Below are 22,091 nucleotides of genomic sequence, written 5' to 3'. Positions count from 1 at the left end.
AATTTTCCAAAATGTCTTAGATTCACATCAGTTCGGGAAATTTTGAGTGATTTCTATTCAAGAAATGAGGGAGACAAAGCGTAAAACTACAGGGGTCAGTTAGCCTAGCAGTTGCCATAAAATGCTGAAATCGGTCATTGAGGAAGTTGCAGCAGGGCACTCAAATTCTCACTGTAATCTGGCAAAATCAACATGTTTTCAGAAAGGAAAGTAAAGCTCATTTAATTTATTGGAGTTGTTTGCAGAAGTAACAATATGGATGAAGGAAAATCAATACATATGATGTACTTGGATTTAAAAAAGGCATTTGATAAGGTGCCATAGTATTGGTTGCTGCACAAACCAAGAATACGTGTCATAACGTACAGTGTGCTAATATAGAGAATTGATGAATAGTAGGAAACAGTACATGTAAATGGGTTAATTTTGGATTTGCAGGTGCGCTGAGTAGAGACACACTGGGTTCAGTGTTGTTACCTCAATTATTTACTGCCTATATAGGTGAGTTAGATCAAGGGACCTGGTGTACGTTGCTTGAATTTATTGAGGCAAAAGATAGAAGAGTAAATTGTGAAAAGGGCACAAGTGTGCAAAGAAGTATGGGTAGGCTAAGTCAGAAGGCAAAAAGTTGACAGTGAGACAGGCTTGTCCAACCTATTCTTGTGGGAGAGCCAGATTTCAAGCTTTCTTTCAGTCGGGGGTTGTTGAGCAGCTTTGAGGAGGATAAGGTTTGGCACAACAGTAAAGATGAATTTAAGCAAGAGATTTACCATGATTTTAAGCATTAAATTGGAGATGAGTAATTAAAAATAGACAGTACCGTGAAGCAGATGTATTTTATTTTGGTCATCTCAGTTAAGAAGCAGAGACAGACTACTCCCCAAGTCCTGATCATCAAGGATGGTCTGAAGCAGGATCACAGGATCCAAAAACATTAACTGTTTTCACTGTACAGATGCTGCCAAACTACCTGTGTTTCTCCTGCCTTTTTTGTTTTTGTTTCTAATTTCCCGTATCCGCAGTTCCTTTCTCATTTTAGTCTGCAGTACTGTATGTAGTTTTGATCTCTTTTATTTAAGCAATGACATAACTGCATTAGAAACTGTTCAGACTAGGTTTACTGGACTAATTCCTGGGATGAGGGGGAATCATGAAAATGGAGAGGAATAGTTGAGTTCATATTCACTTGAAGTTTAGATGAATGGTAGGTGATCGTGTTGAAACGTACGAGCCCTGAGAATATTTGCCGAGGTGGATGCTGAAAATATATTTTATCTTGTGCGGGGTGTAGAAAAGGGAATAGGTTTAACAAGGAAGAACTTCTCATTTAAAACTGAGATAAAGGTAAATATTTTCTGAAAACCCAAAGAACTGCGGATGCTGTAAATAGGGAACAAAAACAAAGTTGCTGGAAAAGCTCAGCTGGTCTGGTAGCATCTGTGAAGGAGAAAGCAGAGTTAACATTTCAGGTCCAGTGACCCTTCCTCAGAACTGATGGTGGCAGGGAAAATATCAGTTTATGAATAGGGAATAGGCAGGATAAAAGAGTTGACAGCATGATTTGATTAGTCATGATCTGAGCAAATGGCAGAGCAAGCTTGATGGCCCAAAGGTGACTCCTATTCTTGATTGATATGCTTATGTATAACATTAAGTGGTGAATGTATATGCTGTGTTGTCTAGAAACTCTGACATACTTTTCCCTCCCAAGCTGTAACCAGTTACACCACTTGTTCAAGAAATAACTGCAACTTGTGTAGACAAGGGACTAAACTTTTCTTTGACTAACTGGCTCGAGATGTACTGCTTTGTTCACAGAGAGCTCACTTGTATTTCTTTACCAAATCTAATCGAAAGGGCTTGTACTAAAAGGTGCTTGCACGAGCTTGGTTCACGACCAATGGAGCATGTTTTAACCGAGAGTCACTTGTAGGAAATCAAAGAAATTTTTAATTGTAAATTTTATTTTAACGATCATGCAGAGTAATGGGGATCTGAAAAGGAAATGGACCTGGGCAGTTGAGTGGCTTGGAGAAGAGCTGGAACGTAGGCCGTATCCTGGAAATCCACAGTATACCTATAACAACTGGTCACCCCCTGTACAGAGCAATGAAACATCAAATGGTTACTTCTTGGAGAGGTCACACAGTGCCAGGATGACACTTGCAAAAGCATGTGAGCTATGTCCAGAAGAGGTAAGGAATTGAGAAATTTCTGCTTTGAACATTTGAACTTGTCCATAGCAGTGTGCTGTTCTATATGTTAAAAGTGCAGTTTCACCTTGCCTGTTCTGACTTCCACCTCGCCTGTTCTGACTTCCACCTCACAGCTCTGCTTTACCCCACTTCTCTCAAAATACATTCCTCCTTGTTTATCATCGAACCTGCTGTGTAAAATATGGCGTTTCCCTGTGCACATTCTTCCTTGCTTAATCAATATGTTAACATTTTAGGAGCCGGATGATCAAGATGCACCAGATGATCATGATTCTTCCCCACCAGAGGATGCTCCTTTGTATCCCCATTCACCAAGCTCTCAATATCAACAGGTGAGTCTTCCATCTTTCACTGCCCTAATTTCTTTGTGCTTGTTTGTATAAAAAAAGTCATTTAATTTTACATTGTATCTGTGAGAAAATTCTTCTATTATAAATGATAAATAGGCACAGTCCAGTTTTTGAAATTCCATGTAGAACAGTGTTTATCTGGGGAACACCTTATCTTCAGCATGTACCTATATCAGATTTTTGGAGTTTTGAACTTCTGGAAATACTGTTTTGTAAACCCATTTTAGGAGCATTGCAAGTTTTAATTCAGGGCATTAAGATTAGGGCATATAGTGGCTAATAATATTCAAATACCAAATCATATTTCTGTGATTTTCTAAGCAAACTTCCTCACCCTTTCTAATGCATATTAAAATCATCTATTCACCATGTTTCATTAATCTGAGAGTATAGATATTCACTTAAACATGAATTCGTTGCCTCCTGAAGTTATCCATCAGTTACTTTTCTGGTGGTGCAACTGAAGTTCAAGTTACTCCGAGTCAGAGACTCCAATCTTTACAACTAATTCAGCTTTTGGAACAGTTTGTGTTGCTTTCTAAGAACTAAACCCCCTGTGTTTTCACTGAGCAGAATTCAGCCAATGAAGAGCTGAGCAAAGTGGTTGTGTCTGCAAATTGTATTCACCAGCTTATTTTCAGTTAATCCCCATTTCTTCTTCACTCTTGCTTTAACATTCTTGATGCGAGCACTAACCTGTCACTATTTAATATTAGGAATTCAGTAGTTGTGACAATGTGATTTTATCCCATTTTTGAAGAGAGCACTTGACTTATATTTACCACTTCATTGCAGGGTACATTTGGATTGGGAATTGAACATTCACTGCTGACAGTCAGTTGATACTGTTCAACCTTGTGTACTCGCCACAAGTGTCATGACTCTGTTGGAAATAATGTACTTAGCTCAAACCCTCCTGTTCCACAAGTTGTCACAAGTATGAATTATGATCCATTTAACCTTAAAATCTAAATACAGACATTTGTTCACATTTGGAACAGATAAGCAGGTTTTTTTAAACAATATCATGGGTATAAAATATCAACTGAAAAGACAAACTCGGTGAATCAAAGTTCAACCCTATAGAGATGTTGTGAGTTGACTTTTTCCAGTTCTTTCTTGGTTTTTATGATGGTGTTTTGTTGCTGTGCACTGTGGTGATCCTCAATTAAGTAGATGGTTTTGGATTTGTGTCTTACCTTGAATTGAAAGTTTTTTTCTTTTTCTTTCTACAACATCTTTGGTATTTCTTTTCCAATTAAGAAATGGGAGAAATGAGGATTTAGCTTGTTTATGGCTTTTTTGATGGCCTGCATCATCAATTCCTCAAATCTGTGATAAACTTTACTTGAACCAATCCAAATCCTGTTGCTGTCAATTAATTATTTTTCCTCAAGATTCCTGATGTTGGCAAGTCTCAAGTGTCAAATCCAGTTCCAGCAAAAGGACAACAGATAATTCTACTCTCCAAGTTATTAAAAACAAAAATAATCCAGAATTCTGTTTTCCAACTTGTATTTCCAAAGAAAATATCTGTAACGCTTAGATGTGGAGAAAAATTGGAGAGCTTTGTTTGAATCATGCTTTTTGAGCTAAAAGAGAAAGTGACTGCAGAATTAGACCTTAAAATGGTACTTTCTTTTGACAGTTTCGGTAAACACAATAGGAAAAGCCAAGGAAGTACTTATTTCGAGTGACACATTACTGCACTGCTGTTAACAATATAACAGTGAGCTTTTAGAGAAATTTCTCATTGTCTAAAATTAATATGAAATATAAAATCCAATATTAATAAGTTGATATGTATCTTGTGGATACAATACTATTAGCTGTTTCTTGGCTGACAGGATTGTCAAGGCAATTTTGACTTCAAGACATGCACTTTCCTTTTCCAGCGAGTACGGCAGGTGTCATTTCGTTATTTAATCATCATTAAGCATCACAAGTGGGGTTGTTCACTGATAACTGCACAACTTTTGTTATCATTGAGACTCCTCAGATACTGATGCAGTCTATGTCCAAATGGAGTAGGACATAGACCACTCTGAGCATTTGGGCTAACAAGTAATATCAATGCTTAGCACTTGTGTGGCAATTAGCATCTCTGACCAGAGAAAATCCAGCAATTCTCCCTTGACAGTCAATGGTATTACAAGTCTGGAATGCGATGGAGTACTCTCCACTTGCCTGGATGCTTGAAACTTGACACACTCCAGGACAAAGCAGCCTAGATAACAAAGTGTGGAGCTGGATGAACACAGCAGGCCAAGCAGCATCTCAGGAGCACAAAAACTGACATTTCGGGCCTAGACCCTTTATCAGAGAGGGGGATGGGGAGAGGGTTCTGGAATAAATAGGGAGAGAGGGGGAGGCGGACCGAAGATGGAGAGAAAAAGAGGATAGGTGGAGAGGAGAGTATTAGGTGGGGAGGTAGGGAGGGGATAGTTCAGTCCATGGAAGACTGACAGGTTAAGGAGGTGGGATGAGGTTAGTAGGTAGGAAATGGAGGTGCGGCTTGAGGTGGGAGGAAGGGATGGGTGAGAGGAAGAACAGGTTAGGGAGGCAGAGAGAGGCTGGGCTGGTTTTGGGATGCAGTGGGGGGAGGGGATGAGCTGGGCTGGTTGTGTGATGCAGTGGGGGGAGGGGACGAACTGGGCTGGTTTTGGGATGCGGTGGGGGAAGGGGAGATTTTGAAGCTGGTGAAGTCCACATTGATACCTTTGGGCTGCAGGGTTCCCAAGCGGAATATGAGTTGCTGTTACTGCAACCTTCGGGTGGCATCCTTGTGGCTCTGCAGGAGGCCCATGATGGACATGTCGTCTGAAGAATGGGAGGGGACGTTAAAATGGTTCGTGACTGGGAGGTGCAGTTGTTTATTGCAAACCGAGCGGAGCTGTTCTGCAAAGCGGTCCCCAAGTCTCTGCTTGGTTTCCCCAATGTAGAGGAAGCCACACTGGGTACAATGGATACAGTATACCACATTGGCCGATGTGCAGGTGAACCTCTGCTTAATGTGGAAAGTCATCTTGGGGCCTGGGATGGGGCTCAGGGAGGTGGTGTGGGGGCAAGTGTAGCACTTCCTGCGGTTGCAGGGGAAGGTGCCGGGTGTGGTGGGGTTGGAGGGCAGTGTGGAGCGAACAAGAGAGTAACGGAGAGAGTGGTCTCTCCGGAAGGCAGACAAGGGTGGGGATGGAAAAATGTCTTGGGTGGTAGGGTCGGATTGTAGATGGCGGAACTGTCGGAGGATGATGCGTTGTATCCGGAGGTTGGTAGGGTGGTGTGTGAGAACGAGGGGGATCCTCTGAGGGTGGTTGTGGCGGGGGCGGGGTGTGAGGGATGTGTTGCGGGAGACGCAGTCATGGGTGTTCTCGACCACTGCTTGGGGAAAGTTGCGGTCCTTGAAGAACTTGGACATCTGGGATGTGCGGGAGTGGAATGCTGCATCTGCTCCCAGGATGAGGCATTCCACTCCTGCACATCCCAGATGTCCAAGTTCAATGTGGACTTCACCAGCTTCAAAATCTCCCCTTCCCCCACCGCATCCCAAAACCAGCCCAGTTCGTCCCCTCCCCCACTGCATCCCAAAACCAGCCCAGCCTGTGTCTGCCTCCCTAACCTGTTCTTCCTCTCACCCACCCCTTCCTCCCACCTCAAGCTGCACCTCCATTTCCTACCTACTAACCTCATCCCACCTCCTTGACCTGTCCATCTTCCCTGGACTGACCTATCCCCTCCCCACCTCCCCACCTAATACTCTCCTTTCCACCTATCCTCTTTTCTCTCCATCTTCGGTCCGCCTCTCCCTCTCTCCCTATTTATTCCAGAACCCTCTCCCCATCCCCCTCTCTGATGAAGGGTCTAGGCCCGAAATGTCAGTTTTTGTGCTCCTGAGATGCTGCTCGGCCTGCTGTGTTCATCCAGCTTCACACTTTGTTATCTTGGATTCTCCAGCATCTGCAGTTCCCATTATCTCAGGACAAAGCCTGTTTGACAGGCAATGCACGTACTAACGTCCACTGTCTCTACTACCAATGTTCAGTTGCAGCAGTGTGTATTGTCTACAAGATGCACTGCAGAAATTAATCAAGGCTCCTCAGCCCCTTCCATACATCAAACCACTAACAGCTAGAAGGGTAAGTGCAATAGATACATGGGAACACCACCACCTACAATTTCCCTTCCATGCCTGACTTGGGAATACATTGCTGTTCCTCCAGTGTCACTGGGTCATAATTCTGGAATTCTCTTCCTAATGGAGTTGTGGTCCACCTACATCAAATGGCCTGCCAAAGATTCAAGGAGGCAGTTCACCACCACCTCAAAGACATAGGAATAAGCAATAAATACTGACCCAGTTAGCAACGTCCACAATCCATGAATAAAAATCAAGTCATAAAAGCTAATTCTTTGCCATTATTACTCCTCTAAAGCTCATCAGCCTCCTGGGCTCCCACATGCACAGTTGAATATAGGAATCCCCGAGTTGCCGTCAGTGATTCTGTTTTGATTCTCTTAGTGGCAGTGATTACTGAATTGAAAAGAACTTCAACTTCAATCTTATTTCCACTGTTAAACCCCGTCCCTCAACCACCACCTCCACAAAAAGAAATTCTGTTTTGTTAGTAGACAAGAAATCCACCAGCCCTGAAAAAGTTCATTTACATGTGTGTAAAATCAAAATTTTCCATTAAAATTTGTAGATTTTTTAGTATCGTTTTCTTTAGTCTGCATGATATTTTGGTGTCCAACAGAAGTCAACAATCTTTGTTCCACTGTATCTTTTTTTAAAAGGCTAATCAGTGTTCTTTACTAAAACAAAAGTCGAGATGCAGCAAAATACTCTAGCATTCGTCAGGAGAGAAAAGTAGTTATCATTTTGAGTCGATGATGTCATCAAAACTGCATTTTACTTCCTGGTTTACCATCACATTTTTTTTAATGTGTGTAGATTTCCACAGTAGATAATTATATCACCGCTGCTGAATGCCTGAAGGTCCCCTTGACTTTGTGCTAGTTGGAACTTAATATTGGAAAATTCACACAACTGAAGCTGCCAGACATGTCTGAGCGGCTTGCTTCAAGATCAATGGCATATGCCATCACTACACAATCTGCAATTTGATATTATTTATTCTTTTGGTATTTTCATTTGAGGTTTTGCAGTCAGTAATTTTCATACAGCTTGCTTCTGAAACTTCACGCTGATTATGCACTCTGCCAATTGCGCTAATGTAGCACTTCCTTTTGAAAGAGGGTGCAATTACCTACATGAAATGTGTGTCTGCCATTTCTGACCCAAACGTGGGCATTGGGATTTATAACAGAAAAGGCTGAGAGGAAATGGACATTGAGTATATTTTAAAACTTAGCTCTAACAGTGTCTACTGGCATTTGTGTAATACCATTAACAGGAAAAGGATAATATGGTACCCTTGACAAAAATTGACACTAAACCAAAGAAGGGGATATTGTATTGGGATGAGTGACTATTAGGTTGTTTTAAGAGAGGTCGCACTTTTAGAGGAGTCATAAGATAAGTTTCACCTGGAAATTACTGGCTTGGGTTGACGTAAGTGTGGCTACAATATGCTAGGATTAGCGGAGGTTTGCAGAAGGGTGACGATCAGAGATGTGATAGGATGGTTCAATTTGAGAAATTTTGAATTTGGAAGGTTTAAATATGTGTTTGTATATCAGAAACCAATGCTGGTTATTAAATATTGGGGTTATTGAAACATGTTTATAGGTTAGGAAATGGGAATCTGTGATTAAAATCAATTTCCTGTTGTGACAATTGTTCTGGGGAAGCTAGCAATCTGATTTGTAATATTTCAGAACGCATGTTCCCAGAGCGAAACTCCGTTCTCCCTAGTAAGAGGGACTGGGCTTATCCAACAGTTTCAGTCGGTCATACAGGACAGTTTCTGGGCCACTGAAAAATTCCATGTTTTATGGTCACTGGGGAAAATCAGTAAGTATGTATGAGGATAAGACGGTGAGAAACCATGTTATGCAGTGCTGATTTTAGTTGTATTGTTGGAAGGCAACCCAACTATATCGGTTCTATGTTTATGAGTTTAATGCAAAGTCCAAAGCAGTTGGCTATCCCTCTGCTGTGGGAACTGGGGCAGAAGTTTTGAAGTTAGCAAGCAGTTAAGTCAGGAGTCAGTGAGTGCTGCTGAGAGCAAGGCTTGGAAAACACAAGCAGCATTTGCTTATTGCGACTGAGCAAGATTAGAGCTCAGTGGAGGGAAACTATGGGGTGGTTCTGCTAGTTGATGCTGAAAAACTAGAGTGGTGCATGTGAGGAGCTACCAAAGGTCTGTATTGAGTCCAGGGAAATGTAGACCCAGGAAAAGAACACAAAAGAACACGAATGACCGAACAGGAACCATGTTGAAGAACTCATTAATGACGTGACTCTTGAGAGGTCAGCAAAAATAAACAATTGAAAACGTACAAAGTTTCATGAGATTTGTTGACCCATAATGTCATCTACATCTTGGGCAGTTGAAATATGAGATGTCTTAATTGCACTAGCACCTTATGCTGTGAGGTGTATGATTACAGTCTATGACTTGTGAACCGTGTGTTAATTTTGGATGTTAAATTACAATTTGTATGTGTTGCCAATTATGTTATTATTTCAATGTTGTAAAGTTTTTATTGTTGCTTGTGCACCCCATGACATCTTGTGACTTCATTGTCATAGTAAATCCCTTGAACCTTATACTTTTGATTTGAAGAGGTTACTGGCCCTGAACTTTAGCCCTTAGAAGGTGGGTGAATGATCAGGGCAGCACTGGACTAGTTGAACCTGGAGACCAAAAGAATAGATGATGGTTTCAACAACAAATGGTCTGACCTTGGGTAATGATGAATAATGCTATACAAGTGGAAGTCGGTGATGTTTTCAGGTGGAGAGGATTCGGAATAGATGGCTCAACTTTGTTGAACACAGATTGTGAACCAATATGCTAGCTCATCACCACTGTGGAACATTTTGCATTGAGATGACTTATACTTTGTAATGTAGAAATAACCAGCATAAGCTAATTTGTAAGTTTGTATTTGGATCAGGTTGAAGAACTGAAGTGGAGGTAAGGAAATGAGCACAAGTCTAGCCAAGTAGAAAATTTATTTCGAAATGGCACTGAGGTTAGAAAATAGGTCAAGAAAATGGGTAGCAAAAAGGATAAGATGAGATTGTGAAGGGTTATGACCTATTTGCTAACAAAGGGGAAATGGTTGCAACACTAGAAAAGCTTCAATTTAGATTTCAGAATCATTATAGTGTACCAGTTCAATGTAAAAGTTAATCAGGGGAAAGTAGAGATGACAGCCAGCTGGCATAGAAAGCTTGGGAAATCTGACTTACATTTGTAAATATAAAATTACATTGTGAAAAGTTTCAGCTTTTGGTTTAAACGTGGACAAAAGAGCTGACTCTCCTAGTGAGAGTGACTGTCCTTGACATCAAGATAGCATTTGATGGAGTATGGCATCAAACAGCCCTGGCAAAACTAGAATCAGTGGTAGTCTGGGAAAAATCTGAAAGTCATATGAATACAAAGGAAAATGATTACCATGTTAAGAGGTCAGACATTATTGCTGGAGTTCCTCAGGCTAGTGTCCTAGGCCCAACCATCTTCGGCCATTTGATCTCTGACCTTCTGTCCATCGTGAGATCAGAAGTGTGGATGTGTCGTCTTCAGTGAGCAGCATTCAGCACCATTCATGACTCCAAAGCAGGCCAAGGCCAAATTCAGCAAGACCAAGACAATATCTCCAGGTTTGCAGATAGCATAAATCTGGATGGAAGGGAGAACTGTGAAGATGATATGAAGATGCTTCATTGTGATTTGGACAAGTTGAGCGTGCAAATGCATGCCAAATGAAATAATATGTGGACAAATGTGAGATAATCCACTTTAGTTACAAAAGCAGGAAGGCAGATTTTTATCTGAATGGCAATAAATTGGGGGAAAAGGGAGTTGCAGCAAGACTTAGGTGTCCATGCATTGTGCTGTTACACGTAAACATACAGTTACAGCAAGTAATGAAGGCAATTGGTAAGTTGGCCTTCATAGCAAGAGGGTTTGGATCAGGATCAGGGATACCTTGCTGCACTTAGGGCCTTGATGAGACCACATCTGGAGGTATTGTGTGGAGTTTTAGTCTCCTTATCTCAGGGTGGGTGTTCTGGTTAAGAAGGGAGCATAATAAAACTGATTCCTGGCATGGCAGGAATCACCTGTGGAGTTTAGAAAAATGAGGAGGGATAACGTAGAAATTCATTAAAATTCTAACAGGACTGACCGTGTACCCTCAAGAATGTACTCAATGACTGGAGACCCCAGAACCAGGGTTGTGGGTAGGCTATTTAGAACTGAGGTGAGGAGAGTTTTTAATTCACTGTGGTGTGTCTGCAGAATTCTCTGCTACAGAAAGTGTTGAGGCCAAAATATTAAATGATCTCAAGGAAGCATTAGAAATAGGTTTTAGGGCTAAAAGACTTAGAGTATAGAGAGAAGTCATGAACAGGGTACTAGTTTGGATGATCAGTCATGACCTTGTTGAATGACAGAGCAAGTTTCAAATTCAGAATGGCCAACTCCGCTGCTGTTTTATGTCTCTCAATATTCAGGCCTGGGCTGACGGGAGCAAGCTAAATTCCCTGTAATTTTTTTTTCTTCTGTATCGACCTGGGAGGTTCATGCATGACTTTCAAACCTGATGTGTGCCACCCCTTGGTACTGCTGTGCAGCATTGAGGGAACAGTACTGGCAAACAATACTCGCATGACTGAAGTGACAATGTAACCATTGCCCCTTCACCTTCAATGGCAATCCCATTGCTGAACCCCCACAGTTCATTGACCAGAAACTTAACTAGTCATACAAATACGAAGGCTACAAGAGATGTTGAACTGTTGTTTGAAATTTATGGATGTGAATTGCAGCAGTTTAAAAAGGCACCACAACCACCTCAGTAATAATTAAGGATGGACAATACTGGTTCAACTTATGGAGCCCTCATCCCTAAACAAAGTTTTAAACAAAAGTGATGTGACAGGGCATGGTGGCTCAGTGGTTAGATTTGTTGCCTCACAGATCCAGTGTACTGGGTTCGATTCCAGCCCCCAGCCACGCTGTGCAGTTTGTACGCTCTCCCTGTGTCCACATGGTTTTCCCCTGGATGCTCCAGTTTCTCCCACAGTCCAAAGATGTGCAGGTTAGCTGGATTGGCCGTCTAAATTACTTGTAATGTCCAGGGATGTGTAGGTTGGATGGATTTAGCCTTGGGCAAGGCAGGGTTACAGAGATAGGGTGTTTGGAGGGTTGGTGTGGACTCCATTTGCTTCCACACTGTAATGATTCTTTATTCTAATCAGGAAATTTATGTAGAGATGTAATTGCCAATAAAGATGGCTACATCATGGCTTCAACATCTTATTTCTTAAAGCTCCTGTCTTAATTTAGTATGTAGCACTCGTGTTATTACAACACCTCAGTTCTGCATTACTCAACTCCAAACAATTTATGTTCCAAATTTCTCTCAGTTCTACTGTCATTTTTTTTTAAAGTCTCTGTTGTTTTTAAAAGAAAAATGCCAATATGTAGCTTCAAAAGAGAATGATTGACATCCTCATACCTTTTGTCCAATTCTCTCTCATTCCATTTCGTCTTAAGCCTATATTTGAACCACATTGGTGGTAAAAACAACACTGTGTGCAGAATAACGAGATAACAAAATGTGAAGCTGGATGAACACAGCAGGCCAAGCAGCATCTCAGGAGCACAAAAGCTGACGTTTCGGGCCTAGACCCTTCATCAGAGAGGTGCTCTCTGATGAAGGGTCTAGGCCCGAAACGTCAGCTTTTGTGCTCCTGAGATGCTGCTTGGCCTGCTGTGTTCGTCCAGCTTCACACTTTGTTACCTTGGATTCTCCAGCATCTGCAGTTCCCATTATCACTGTGTGCAGAAAATGTTGCTGTAAGTTGTAATTGCACAATTTGACCACAGGTTGGTGTTATGCAGCATATTTGACTTTACTCTTTCAGATGCCAACTTTATTTATTTTTGGTAAGGTGAAACAAATTTAAACATTACATTTATAACTTCAAAACTCCAATTTTTGTTGAATGTAAATGATTATGTTCATTACTGAGTTTTATTGTCTCATTACTGTAAATTGTTCCTCAATTAAGTATGATCTGTTATATTACTCACCACTTTCATCTTGTCAAGCATCTTCAACACCTTAAGCTGTTTAATCAGTTTGGCAAGCATATTCTTGGGTGCTGTTGGGGCAGTTATCTTAAACTTTAAGTTGGTGAAATATATCCAGCTCTAACAGATCCTTCAGTGATCTGTCAACATACTAAGTCATGAAGTCACATTTCTTTATTGGTTAGCTACTCTGCTGGGCTGAGCATATTGTACGTTTTAAGCCTCTTTTTCACCTGTGGTTGGTCCACCCCTTTCTGATCAAAGCTTTGTTGGTTGTTAGTTGCTGTTCCTACTGCTTTTGCAAAGGTACACAAGTTCAGGTATTGATACCTGAATTTGTCACTTATGAATCAGCCCACAAGCAGCAAAATACGATGAGCCATGTTGTGTTAAAAATCTGTCTTTACTGTGCTCCTTGTTTTCCCCCTTAGACATTCTTTTCATTTCCCCTGTCTACCCCCTCTTTGCTTAATCATTTTCTCTCTTCCCAACCTTGGTTGTTTACTTTGCTTCTTAACTTTTACTTGCTTTCGTGCCCCCCGCCTTGACTCTTCCAAACCCCCACTGCCCGCCCTGACAACTCGCAAGCTTTACAGCAAGGCTGGAGGAGTGTGCTGTTGTTTTCATCTTAGTGTTGCACAGGTCATGATCTGTAAATACTTTGTCCAGTTACCTAGAATGTTGATTCAATAACTATATCAGATTTTAAGTAAAAATGTATCGCAAGCTTTTTTCTTAAAAACAATTGTAGGTTATTGTCAAAAGAAAGGTTGTTCCGTTAAGATGTGATCGCACTTAACATACACAGTCAGTAATGTAGATGAAGAAATGCTTATCCCTCTAAATATCCCCAAATCAATCACACAAACACATGCGCTTTTACCCTTCAGGAAAAGAGAAAAAAAGTGAATTTTTCTGCAGAGATTGGGGATCTCTGGAAATGAAATTTTGGCCATTAGAAGAAAGAAGGTTAAAGCATACAGCTTTCTGTAGTCAGTCCCTCTGTTCTAGCATGTGTGGTCATCACGAATCACCACATTTGCCTCTACTTTCTGCCTGATACTACTAGCTCAGGAAACAAAATATTAGAGAAATTCCTCCAAACAATCATTGAGAAGAACAAGTAAGTTTTACCCTGGACTGAACAAAATGGTTCTTTAACAAATATAAAAGATCAGTCGGGTATCCCAACCTATCAGGTTCATGTCCCCAACTGATTCCAGACTCCAAAGCACGCTGTCCAAGCTAGTCATTGCTCAAAATAGCCCCAGCAGAAGTCTATAGTAAAGCAAGCATTTTATGAGTAAGATGCCTTTGTATTTAAAACAAAATCTCAAATGTCCATAGTGACCTTTTAATGATCTAATCAAAAAATTACTGAAATTTCCACCAACTTGAAGTCCATTTTCCCTATAATCCTTCAAACTCTAATTCCTGAAAAAATAATAAATATGAAGCATCATAGAGATAATAGCCACCATTATTGGTGTCTCTGCTAGTGTTCACGGTGCTTCTGTTGGTGTAACCCGTTCCTCGCACGTTCGTTCCTCGCACGTTCGTTCCTCTTTCCTTTCTACTTTCTGCTCAACCCAGAACAGTAAATTTGTTACCACGCCTATTTTTTTCCATTATTCCTTGTCACCAACTTCAAATCTTGCGTAGCTTTCATTTCCCCCTTTGCCTCTAACTGACATTGTCTTTCTTGTGTACTGCATGGCAATTTAAGTCTGCAAATCCTTGAAGTTTTATTTCTGTGCAACTGCCTGTATGTTGCAGTTTCAAGGGACAACTTGGGTATAGCCTGTATGCTAACCTTCTTGTGGTGCTTTTTGGAGTTACCTTTCTTATTTAAAGTCTTTATCTAAAGTTTTAATATAACATTTAACCCTTAAGCACTGCTGTGGCTTCCTGTTCCAACTATTCTCCAGAATCCCAGTCCACCTTCAGTTGTAATCTAGCCATTCTACTTCTCATTTGACTCAGAATGCACAATCTCAACCCCTTGTTTGAAATAAGGCAGATAGCAATAAAAGGGTGGGTAGCACCCTTACCATATACAGATCTGTATAACACGCTTGAATAATGCTTTCTATGTTCAATTTTGGAACCTTTGTTTGTTCTTGAGAATTCTTTTAACATCATCCATTCAAGGGGCTGCATATACACAGGTGCCATCACTGTTTACTTGCCTTGGTCAGTAGCACAATTCGCCTTTTAAATCACCGAAGTATTGTATTTTTAAACCCACTACATACTTGAGGACACGTCTTCACCAATATCTCAATTCTGAGCAATTTTGTGCAGTCGGAAGCAAATGAGACGTTAAACCAAACTACTGTTCTAAAATGGATATGAGAACAAGCAATGGCTCAGAGGTTAGCACTGCTCCCTCTCAGTGCCAGGGGTCAGGATTCAATTTCAGCCATGGACAACTGTGTGCAGCTTGCACATTCTCCTCTGTCTATATGGATTTCCTCAAGGTGCTCCAGCTCCCTCCCACAATCTGAAGGTGTGCACATTAGGTGGATTGACTGTGCTAAATTGCCCATTGTGTCTAGATGGAATAGTCATGGAATTATAGAGTAGGGGTTGTGGGTTGAGGTGGAATGCTCTTTGGATGGTTGGTGCAGACTCAATGGGCTGAATGACCTGATTCCACAGTGGGGATTCAAAATTAGTAAGTCTTCTGAGATAGTTGGGACTATTCAAATAACTAAGAATCTCTCTTGCTGTTTGAACCAATGCTTCCCTCAATCAAAGTGAATTGTGTTGTTTAATTTTGCCAGTTGAGGCCATAAATTCGTTGACAGCTGCGTTTAACTACAAAAATATGTGATTGCTTCCAAAGAAATCCCATTGTTTCTGAAATGCTTTGGAACATCCTGAGGGTGAGATAAATAGTGTATGATTGTGAACTACTTTCAAATTTATAAGACAAAACTTTTAAAAAGAGGTGGGGTTGGCCATTCAAGCTACCCTATTCTTGAATGCAACTACAGCTGATTTACCTCAACTCTACCTTCCAACAGTATACCTTAATTGACTAGTACTTCAAAAATCTAGTTTTTCTCCTGAACAAATAAATATTCACAACTGTTTGGACTTGGAAAGAAATGCGAGACTTGTTGCAGAAATTTCTGCACACCTGAGGTCTAAATGTCTGGCACCTGATTCTGATACTGGGACCCCAAATTCTAGATTCTCCAGTGCAAGGAATCACATTCTCAATATATAACTTGTCTAATCCCTTACAAGTTTTATGTTTCAATTTGATGAATAGATTTCTTCTAAACTCCAGATGATAGGCCTGTTCTACTCATAGGATAATTCCATTATTCCAGGAACAAGTCTAGTGAACATTTGTTACACTCCCTCTAGGGCAAGTATGTCCTTCCTTGGGTGCGGAGACCAAAACTGCACACAGTATTCCAGGTATGACCTCATCAATGCCCTGTATAATTGTAATAAATCTTGTGTATTCTTATACACCACTCCCTTTGTAGCAAAAGCTAACATACTCTTTGCCTTCCTAATTACTTGGTGTATCTGCATGTTAACTTCTTGTGACTCTTTATGAAAGGGCATCCAGGTCCATCTGGTCACAAATGTTTCTCAGCCTCAGCATTCAGTTTTCTTTTTTTATTTTCGCCAAGTTCAACTGCTTTGCATTTTATCACATCATATTCTGTCTGCCATGTTTTGCCCACTCATCGACTTGCCCCGCCTCTTCCCCTCTGCAGGCATTTTGCATCCTCATTGACATTTGTGACACAACAGAGTAAACAATGAGTTAAACTCTTAATTGTGTGTTCTCAGAAGTAATTTATTTCGTTTGTTCAAAAAGAAAGCCTAAGAACTGATATTTGCACTGTCATGCTAGTTACAGCCTTCCACCCTGAAAATGTCACATTCATTCCTATTCTGTATTATGTTCATCGACCAAGCCTAAGTACATCCTAAAACATTATTCCAGATCCCATGACTCCTAGTTTTGTATAGCATAGCATACATATTATTACATACATTCCCACAAAAAGCCAGCATATTTGTCAGAGTTGCCCTTTCACAAATCCATGCTGACTCTTTTTGTTAAATGTTCTTAATAATAATTGCTGCATTTTTCCTGCTCCTGGTAGGCCAACTGTCCTAAAGATCTCCATTTTCTCTCTTCTTTAAAATCTTAGAGGTACCTTCCAATCTTTGGGAGCTGCCCTAGACTCAAAGGAGTACTGGAAGTTCAAAGCTAATAGATCCATCACCCCTACAGCTACCTCTTTTTTTCAAATCTAGGGTGCAGGTTATTAGGCTCAGAGGATTTGTTACCACTTAATCCTGTTAATATCTGCAGTATTATTTACTAACCAAATTTCTTTAAGTTCTTTATTCTGCTAAGATATGATTCTCCATTATTTTTGGACTTGATTGTCTTCTACCTGAAGATGGATGCAAAACATGTTTCTGCCATATCCTTCTTTCCAATTATAATTTTATTCACCACTGCCTTTAATGGAACCCACGTTTACTTTCACTAATATTCTATTTATGTACCTATAGAAATGCTTAAAGTCTTCTCACTTATTTTGTTAACTCTCTTATCTTTACCTAATTCTTGGTTCTTTGTTGAAATCTTAAATCTTTTCAATCCCTTGGATGGCAGTTACTTTTATAAAGGATATAGTCCTCTCCCGTTTATCCTGACATTCAAGCTTACGATTGTACTAAGTTTGTAGTCACACTTGTGTCAGTGGGTGTTTCATTGCAAGTTTCCTAGATTTCAAGAAATGAGATACTTTGCAGTTCCTAGGTAAATTTTAACTATGGAATTGGGTGCCTTGAACATCCACTGCCTAGAACATATTAAGCATGTGTAGGCTGTTTGGCTCCTTGAGCCTTCTGCTTCATTAAATAAAACTTGACTGATCTGTGACCTAGCCCCACATGGTGGCCTTTCCCCTGTATTTGGATCTTTAACAAAATTTGGCCAGTGTTAGATTTAAATCTAACAGTGGATCTAGCATCAACTGTCATTTGGAGAGAAGACCCTTTCAAATTTCAAATATCATTGTCTAAAGAAGCGTCTCTCCTAATTTCACTTCTGAAAGAAGTAACTTGTGCTATATAGTCCTGGCTCCCTAATCAGAAATATTTTGAAAATTTGGATCCAATTGTCCACAACCTTTCAAATTTCAGGAAGACTTTTCTCATTTAAGTTATTTCTGTGATTTTTAGCTTCAGAGTTCAACTCTTGTTTTGGTAAGTGTATGCTAAACTCCTTCCAAAGCCAGTTCCTAAGTTTGGTGTCCAGAATTGTACTCAGTACTTCAGGTGTAGTACAACTAAGACTTTTTAAATAGCGGAGGCATTACTTCTAATCTCCTGTATTCCAGTTTTCTAATAAAAAGCCAATATTAGAAATAGCATTGAGAACTAAATAGAATGCACCTACTTTTGAAACCAGGAGAATTTTTAATATTTTAATTCTAAATTCTACTACTTTCACACAATAAGATTGTGGAAAATTCATATCACTCGAAGTGTGAAGACAACTCTTCAAGGTAAGAAGAAAGAAATGTGGCTTTCAAAACACCTGGATGTTCCCAAGTGCTTGAACTCTCTGGTCGTCTGTAAAAGTGCCATAGGATCTTTGACTTTGGTTTAACATTTCATCTAAAAGATGACCCCTCAACGATGCAGTGCACGCAGTTCTGTGTTGACATATCAGCCCAGGTTGTGTTCAAGTCTTAGGTTTTAGTGTGAAGACATATTCCAAGTGGACCATCATATTAATTATTCTGTTATTTGATTTACCTGAAAGATGATTTCCAAAAGAAAAGAATGGCAACGTACTTTGGACTGAATGTATTATCTTTTTTATAGAATGTTCAGTGGGTCACTTTTATTATTTTTAGTTTCTATTTCACCTTCTTAACTATTCCTTTCAGCTTCAACAAAGTGAACAGCCGTGTTGTGTGACATTTTCTACATCCCAGCTGTGATTGGGAGCTTTCACAGTGCTCATTATACAAACTTTACATTTCTTTGATTTATTTGAACATATTGTGAGTTTTACTTTTCTGGAGTTTGCATATAAAATGTACAGCTTTCTTGATTTAATTTTGCTCCTAAAATATCTTTTAATTCACAGAATAACCATTTGCATGGTCAGCCATACACTGGCCCTGTGGCACACCATATGAACAATCCTCAGCGTTCAGGTCAGCGAGCTCAAGAAAATTGGGAAAGCAGCGAAGACATTCCTGCGTCACAGGCAAAAGATTAACTGGCAGATAATTCTCCAATGTACCTGATAAAGACACTGGCTCGAGCACGTGCCCAGGCCTTACAGTTCAACCTCCTCTGGGTCTGTCTACACCAGTGCAAGAAACACCTCTTTAAGAAAAAAAAACTGTCCAATCTGGAATGGAGAGAGTCTATTCACTGTCTGCCCTGCAGAGCAATGCTGTTAACATATAACTTGCCTGCAGTGGAAAAAGTGTATAGTGTTTTGTAATAAATGGCCCAATGCTAATGTATAAATGGCAAGGTGTATATAGTATATTAATGTTTGACTGTTAAATCCTCAACAATGTTGATTTGCTTGAGGAGTGTTGCAGACCTACAAAAACACAGAAAATCTAATCTTTGCTTTATCAGCTGTGCTCAGCATTGAGAGTTATCTGCCTAACGGCGGTGCAAATCAGATTATTTTCAAAATACATGGCCATTTCAACCAGACAAAAAAGGTTAACTCATGCCACCAGAGTTGCTTTTACTTTGAGTTATTTGATGGTGACTTTTTAGCATTTGGTTGATGTGGGACAATGGTGATGTAATGTTGATCTGGAACTTTTTTTTTCATTGCCTTTTTTCATTCTGATATTAGTTGAATCATTTTGAAGCTCTAGTTATGCTGTAACATTTAGCATGGCTTCACATCAAATTAGTGTAGCCAATGAGAAAAGATGATTCTAATGACAGCAGTTTTTAAATCCCTGAGCAGCAAATGCTCTGCTCAGTTTTTTTTGTTACACCTTGATGGTTCAATTGGAGAAAAATGTGAGTATAAGTGGCTTTCAATTGCACATATATTCAGATCTAATATTTGGCAGTCTATGGGTGGGATAAAGGATTATTAGTTTTGGATTTATAGGAATTTAAAGGAAGAAAAATATATGCAACAGTTGCTATGCCAGGATGCCTGGAGCATAATAGACAGTACTTGGTGTGCTTGTTTTATTTCCTTGGTAGAGCTTACTTAGATTAACTTCTAAACTTCCCTCCTACTGCAGCTCAGTGAAGTAGAAGTCGAGATGTACATGACTGCCACTGGGAAGTGCAGATTTGCTAGTGTGTTGCATTCACAATTCTACTTGAAAGCAAGAAATTGTCTTAGCTCCTTGTCCATCCTGTCAGACTAATTCAGACATAAGCAGGGTTGTAATTTTAAGAAAAACTGCTGGTTAGTCATGATTCTTGCAGGATTCTCAATTCCAAAACTAGACTTTTGTTTATGGATTTTGAGGAAATAATCAGTAAATACTGTATTTAAAAAGGAAAAAAATTGGTAACTTGAATGTGTATTTTTTTGGAATTTGTCTCAAACCAAATACCCCTGCAAAACAGACTCAACCCACCCTATTATATTTAAATATTTTGCAGTTTTATTTTATAGAAATTATTTTGCTGAATTCAAAAAGAACATGAATTAAAAGGATCATTTTATCCTGTGTTCTTATTTAAAAAAAAATTTAAAAAAATGACTGTGCAGAGTTCCATGCCAAGTTTGCTGGCTTTTGTTTTGCTCATAACATGGCGTTGAATTCTGAAACTACAGTCACACTGTGACCTTTCACCTGGTATTTTTTTGTGCACAGAGGTATACTTACAACTAAACTTCCCCTAGCAACAATAAAGAAATTGAAATATTGACACAGTGAACATTTTGTCTGTCATTTCATTGGTTAATGTGTTGAATTCATGAAGGGTCAGTAAGCCTGAAGAAATAATTTGTAATGAACTGTGGGATTTCCTAAGGGCAACAATCCCAACATGTAGGTATTTATGTAGTGTTGTAAATTATTTAACTAATTCCTACTATTTGTAAGCATGTGCCCACAAAATTGTAGTATTGGAAATCAACAAATACATCCTTTGTAGGATTCTTTAGATGGTCTAAGATTAGCTGTATGGTGGCAGGATAAATAATTTGAAGATTGTAACCTCTATTTATGTCTCCAATTGGTGATCAGTGTGAATGTCAAGAATTTGGTTTAATTTGAATTGAACGAATTACTCTTTTCTCCTTCTATTTTTCTATGTTGTTCAACTCTTGACACTTAGTTCACTGTGACTATTCTTTGTGACTCTGAATGCTTTTATTGGTGGGTTGTTTTACTTTGAAGTGCATCTGAACCATTGTCTTTGTCTATTATTCACTAGGAATGGGCAATAAAAGCTGTCAAGCCAGCAATGCTCACATCCCGTGAGGAATTTTAAAAAAATTAACTTACATTTCAACATAGGTTGCCAGAAGAAGATCTGAGACAGCGCACAGATTTCATCAGTTCCCTTTATTCAGATCCTAGGGTAATTGCCTTATTGATGTCCTCCCTAACTCAGCTCAGCAAAGTACAGAATTTAGTTTTATGACTTGAAAGCATACTCTAAGGTGAATTTATTTATCAAGCCAATTGTATAGTTGTAATAACAAAATATACAGTTTACCTCAACACTGCTGGCTTGGCAAGGGGACAAAACAGCCATATTTTTCTTGATTGCCATCCAGTGACATTGACAGAAATTTGCTCATGGACATGATAATGTTTCTGTGTGATGGACAATTGGTTCCATGGAACAGAATTCTCTTGGAAGGCAGGTGAAGTTTGCTGATTGATAACCACAATACATATAAATCTTGCCATCAATAATTTTCTGTGCATTCATTTAGAGAGCCTGTGGTTCTGATCTTCGTTTAAAATTAAAACTAAATATTTTAGAGCTGGTCTTAAAATCCAGAAACATTGCAGTGTTTTTCCTGAATATGAAGCGTGCTGGAGAAATTAAGCAGGCTGGGCAGCATCTGTTGAGAGAAAAAAATTGGAACACAAGGGCACAAGCTCAGTTAAAGATCAAGGAATAGCATCACATATTTCACTTTGGCACTGTCAGCCCTCTGCACTCAATGTTGAGTAAACCAATTTTAGACCATAGCCTCTGCCTCTATTCCTTTTTGCTGGCCTCTTCTGTTCTTTCACATGAAAAACATACAGAAAGGCTAATTATGTTGATTCATA

The 22,091-nt window shown here is 39.6% G+C and overlaps 1 protein-coding gene across 2 annotated transcripts in view; it reads left to right on the top strand.

Moving 5' to 3' along the window:
* The window catches only part of usp9 (ubiquitin specific peptidase 9), a 230,651-nt gene extending 211,310 nt beyond the window's left edge, over window positions 1-19,341 (top strand). For both annotated transcript variants that reach the window (XM_048541510.2, XM_048541511.2), the window contains 3 exons: window positions 1,983-2,195; window positions 2,453-2,548; window positions 18,944-19,341. In XM_048541510.2, the coding sequence (XP_048397467.1) occupies window positions 1,983-2,195; window positions 2,453-2,548; window positions 18,944-19,078 (444 nt within the window). In that variant the 3' untranslated portion in view covers window positions 19,079-19,341. The remainder of the gene's footprint in view (window positions 1-1,982; window positions 2,196-2,452; window positions 2,549-18,943) is intronic.
* The last annotated feature ends 2,750 nt before the right edge of the window (window positions 19,342-22,091 follow it).

The sequence above is a fragment of the Stegostoma tigrinum genome, chromosome 12, assembly GCF_030684315.1.
Source record: "Stegostoma tigrinum isolate sSteTig4 chromosome 12, sSteTig4.hap1, whole genome shotgun sequence".
Lineage (NCBI taxonomy): Eukaryota > Metazoa > Chordata > Chondrichthyes > Orectolobiformes > Stegostomatidae > Stegostoma > Stegostoma tigrinum.
The sequence above is the reverse complement of the archived record's forward strand: the minus strand, read 5'-3'. Positions and strand labels throughout refer to the sequence as shown.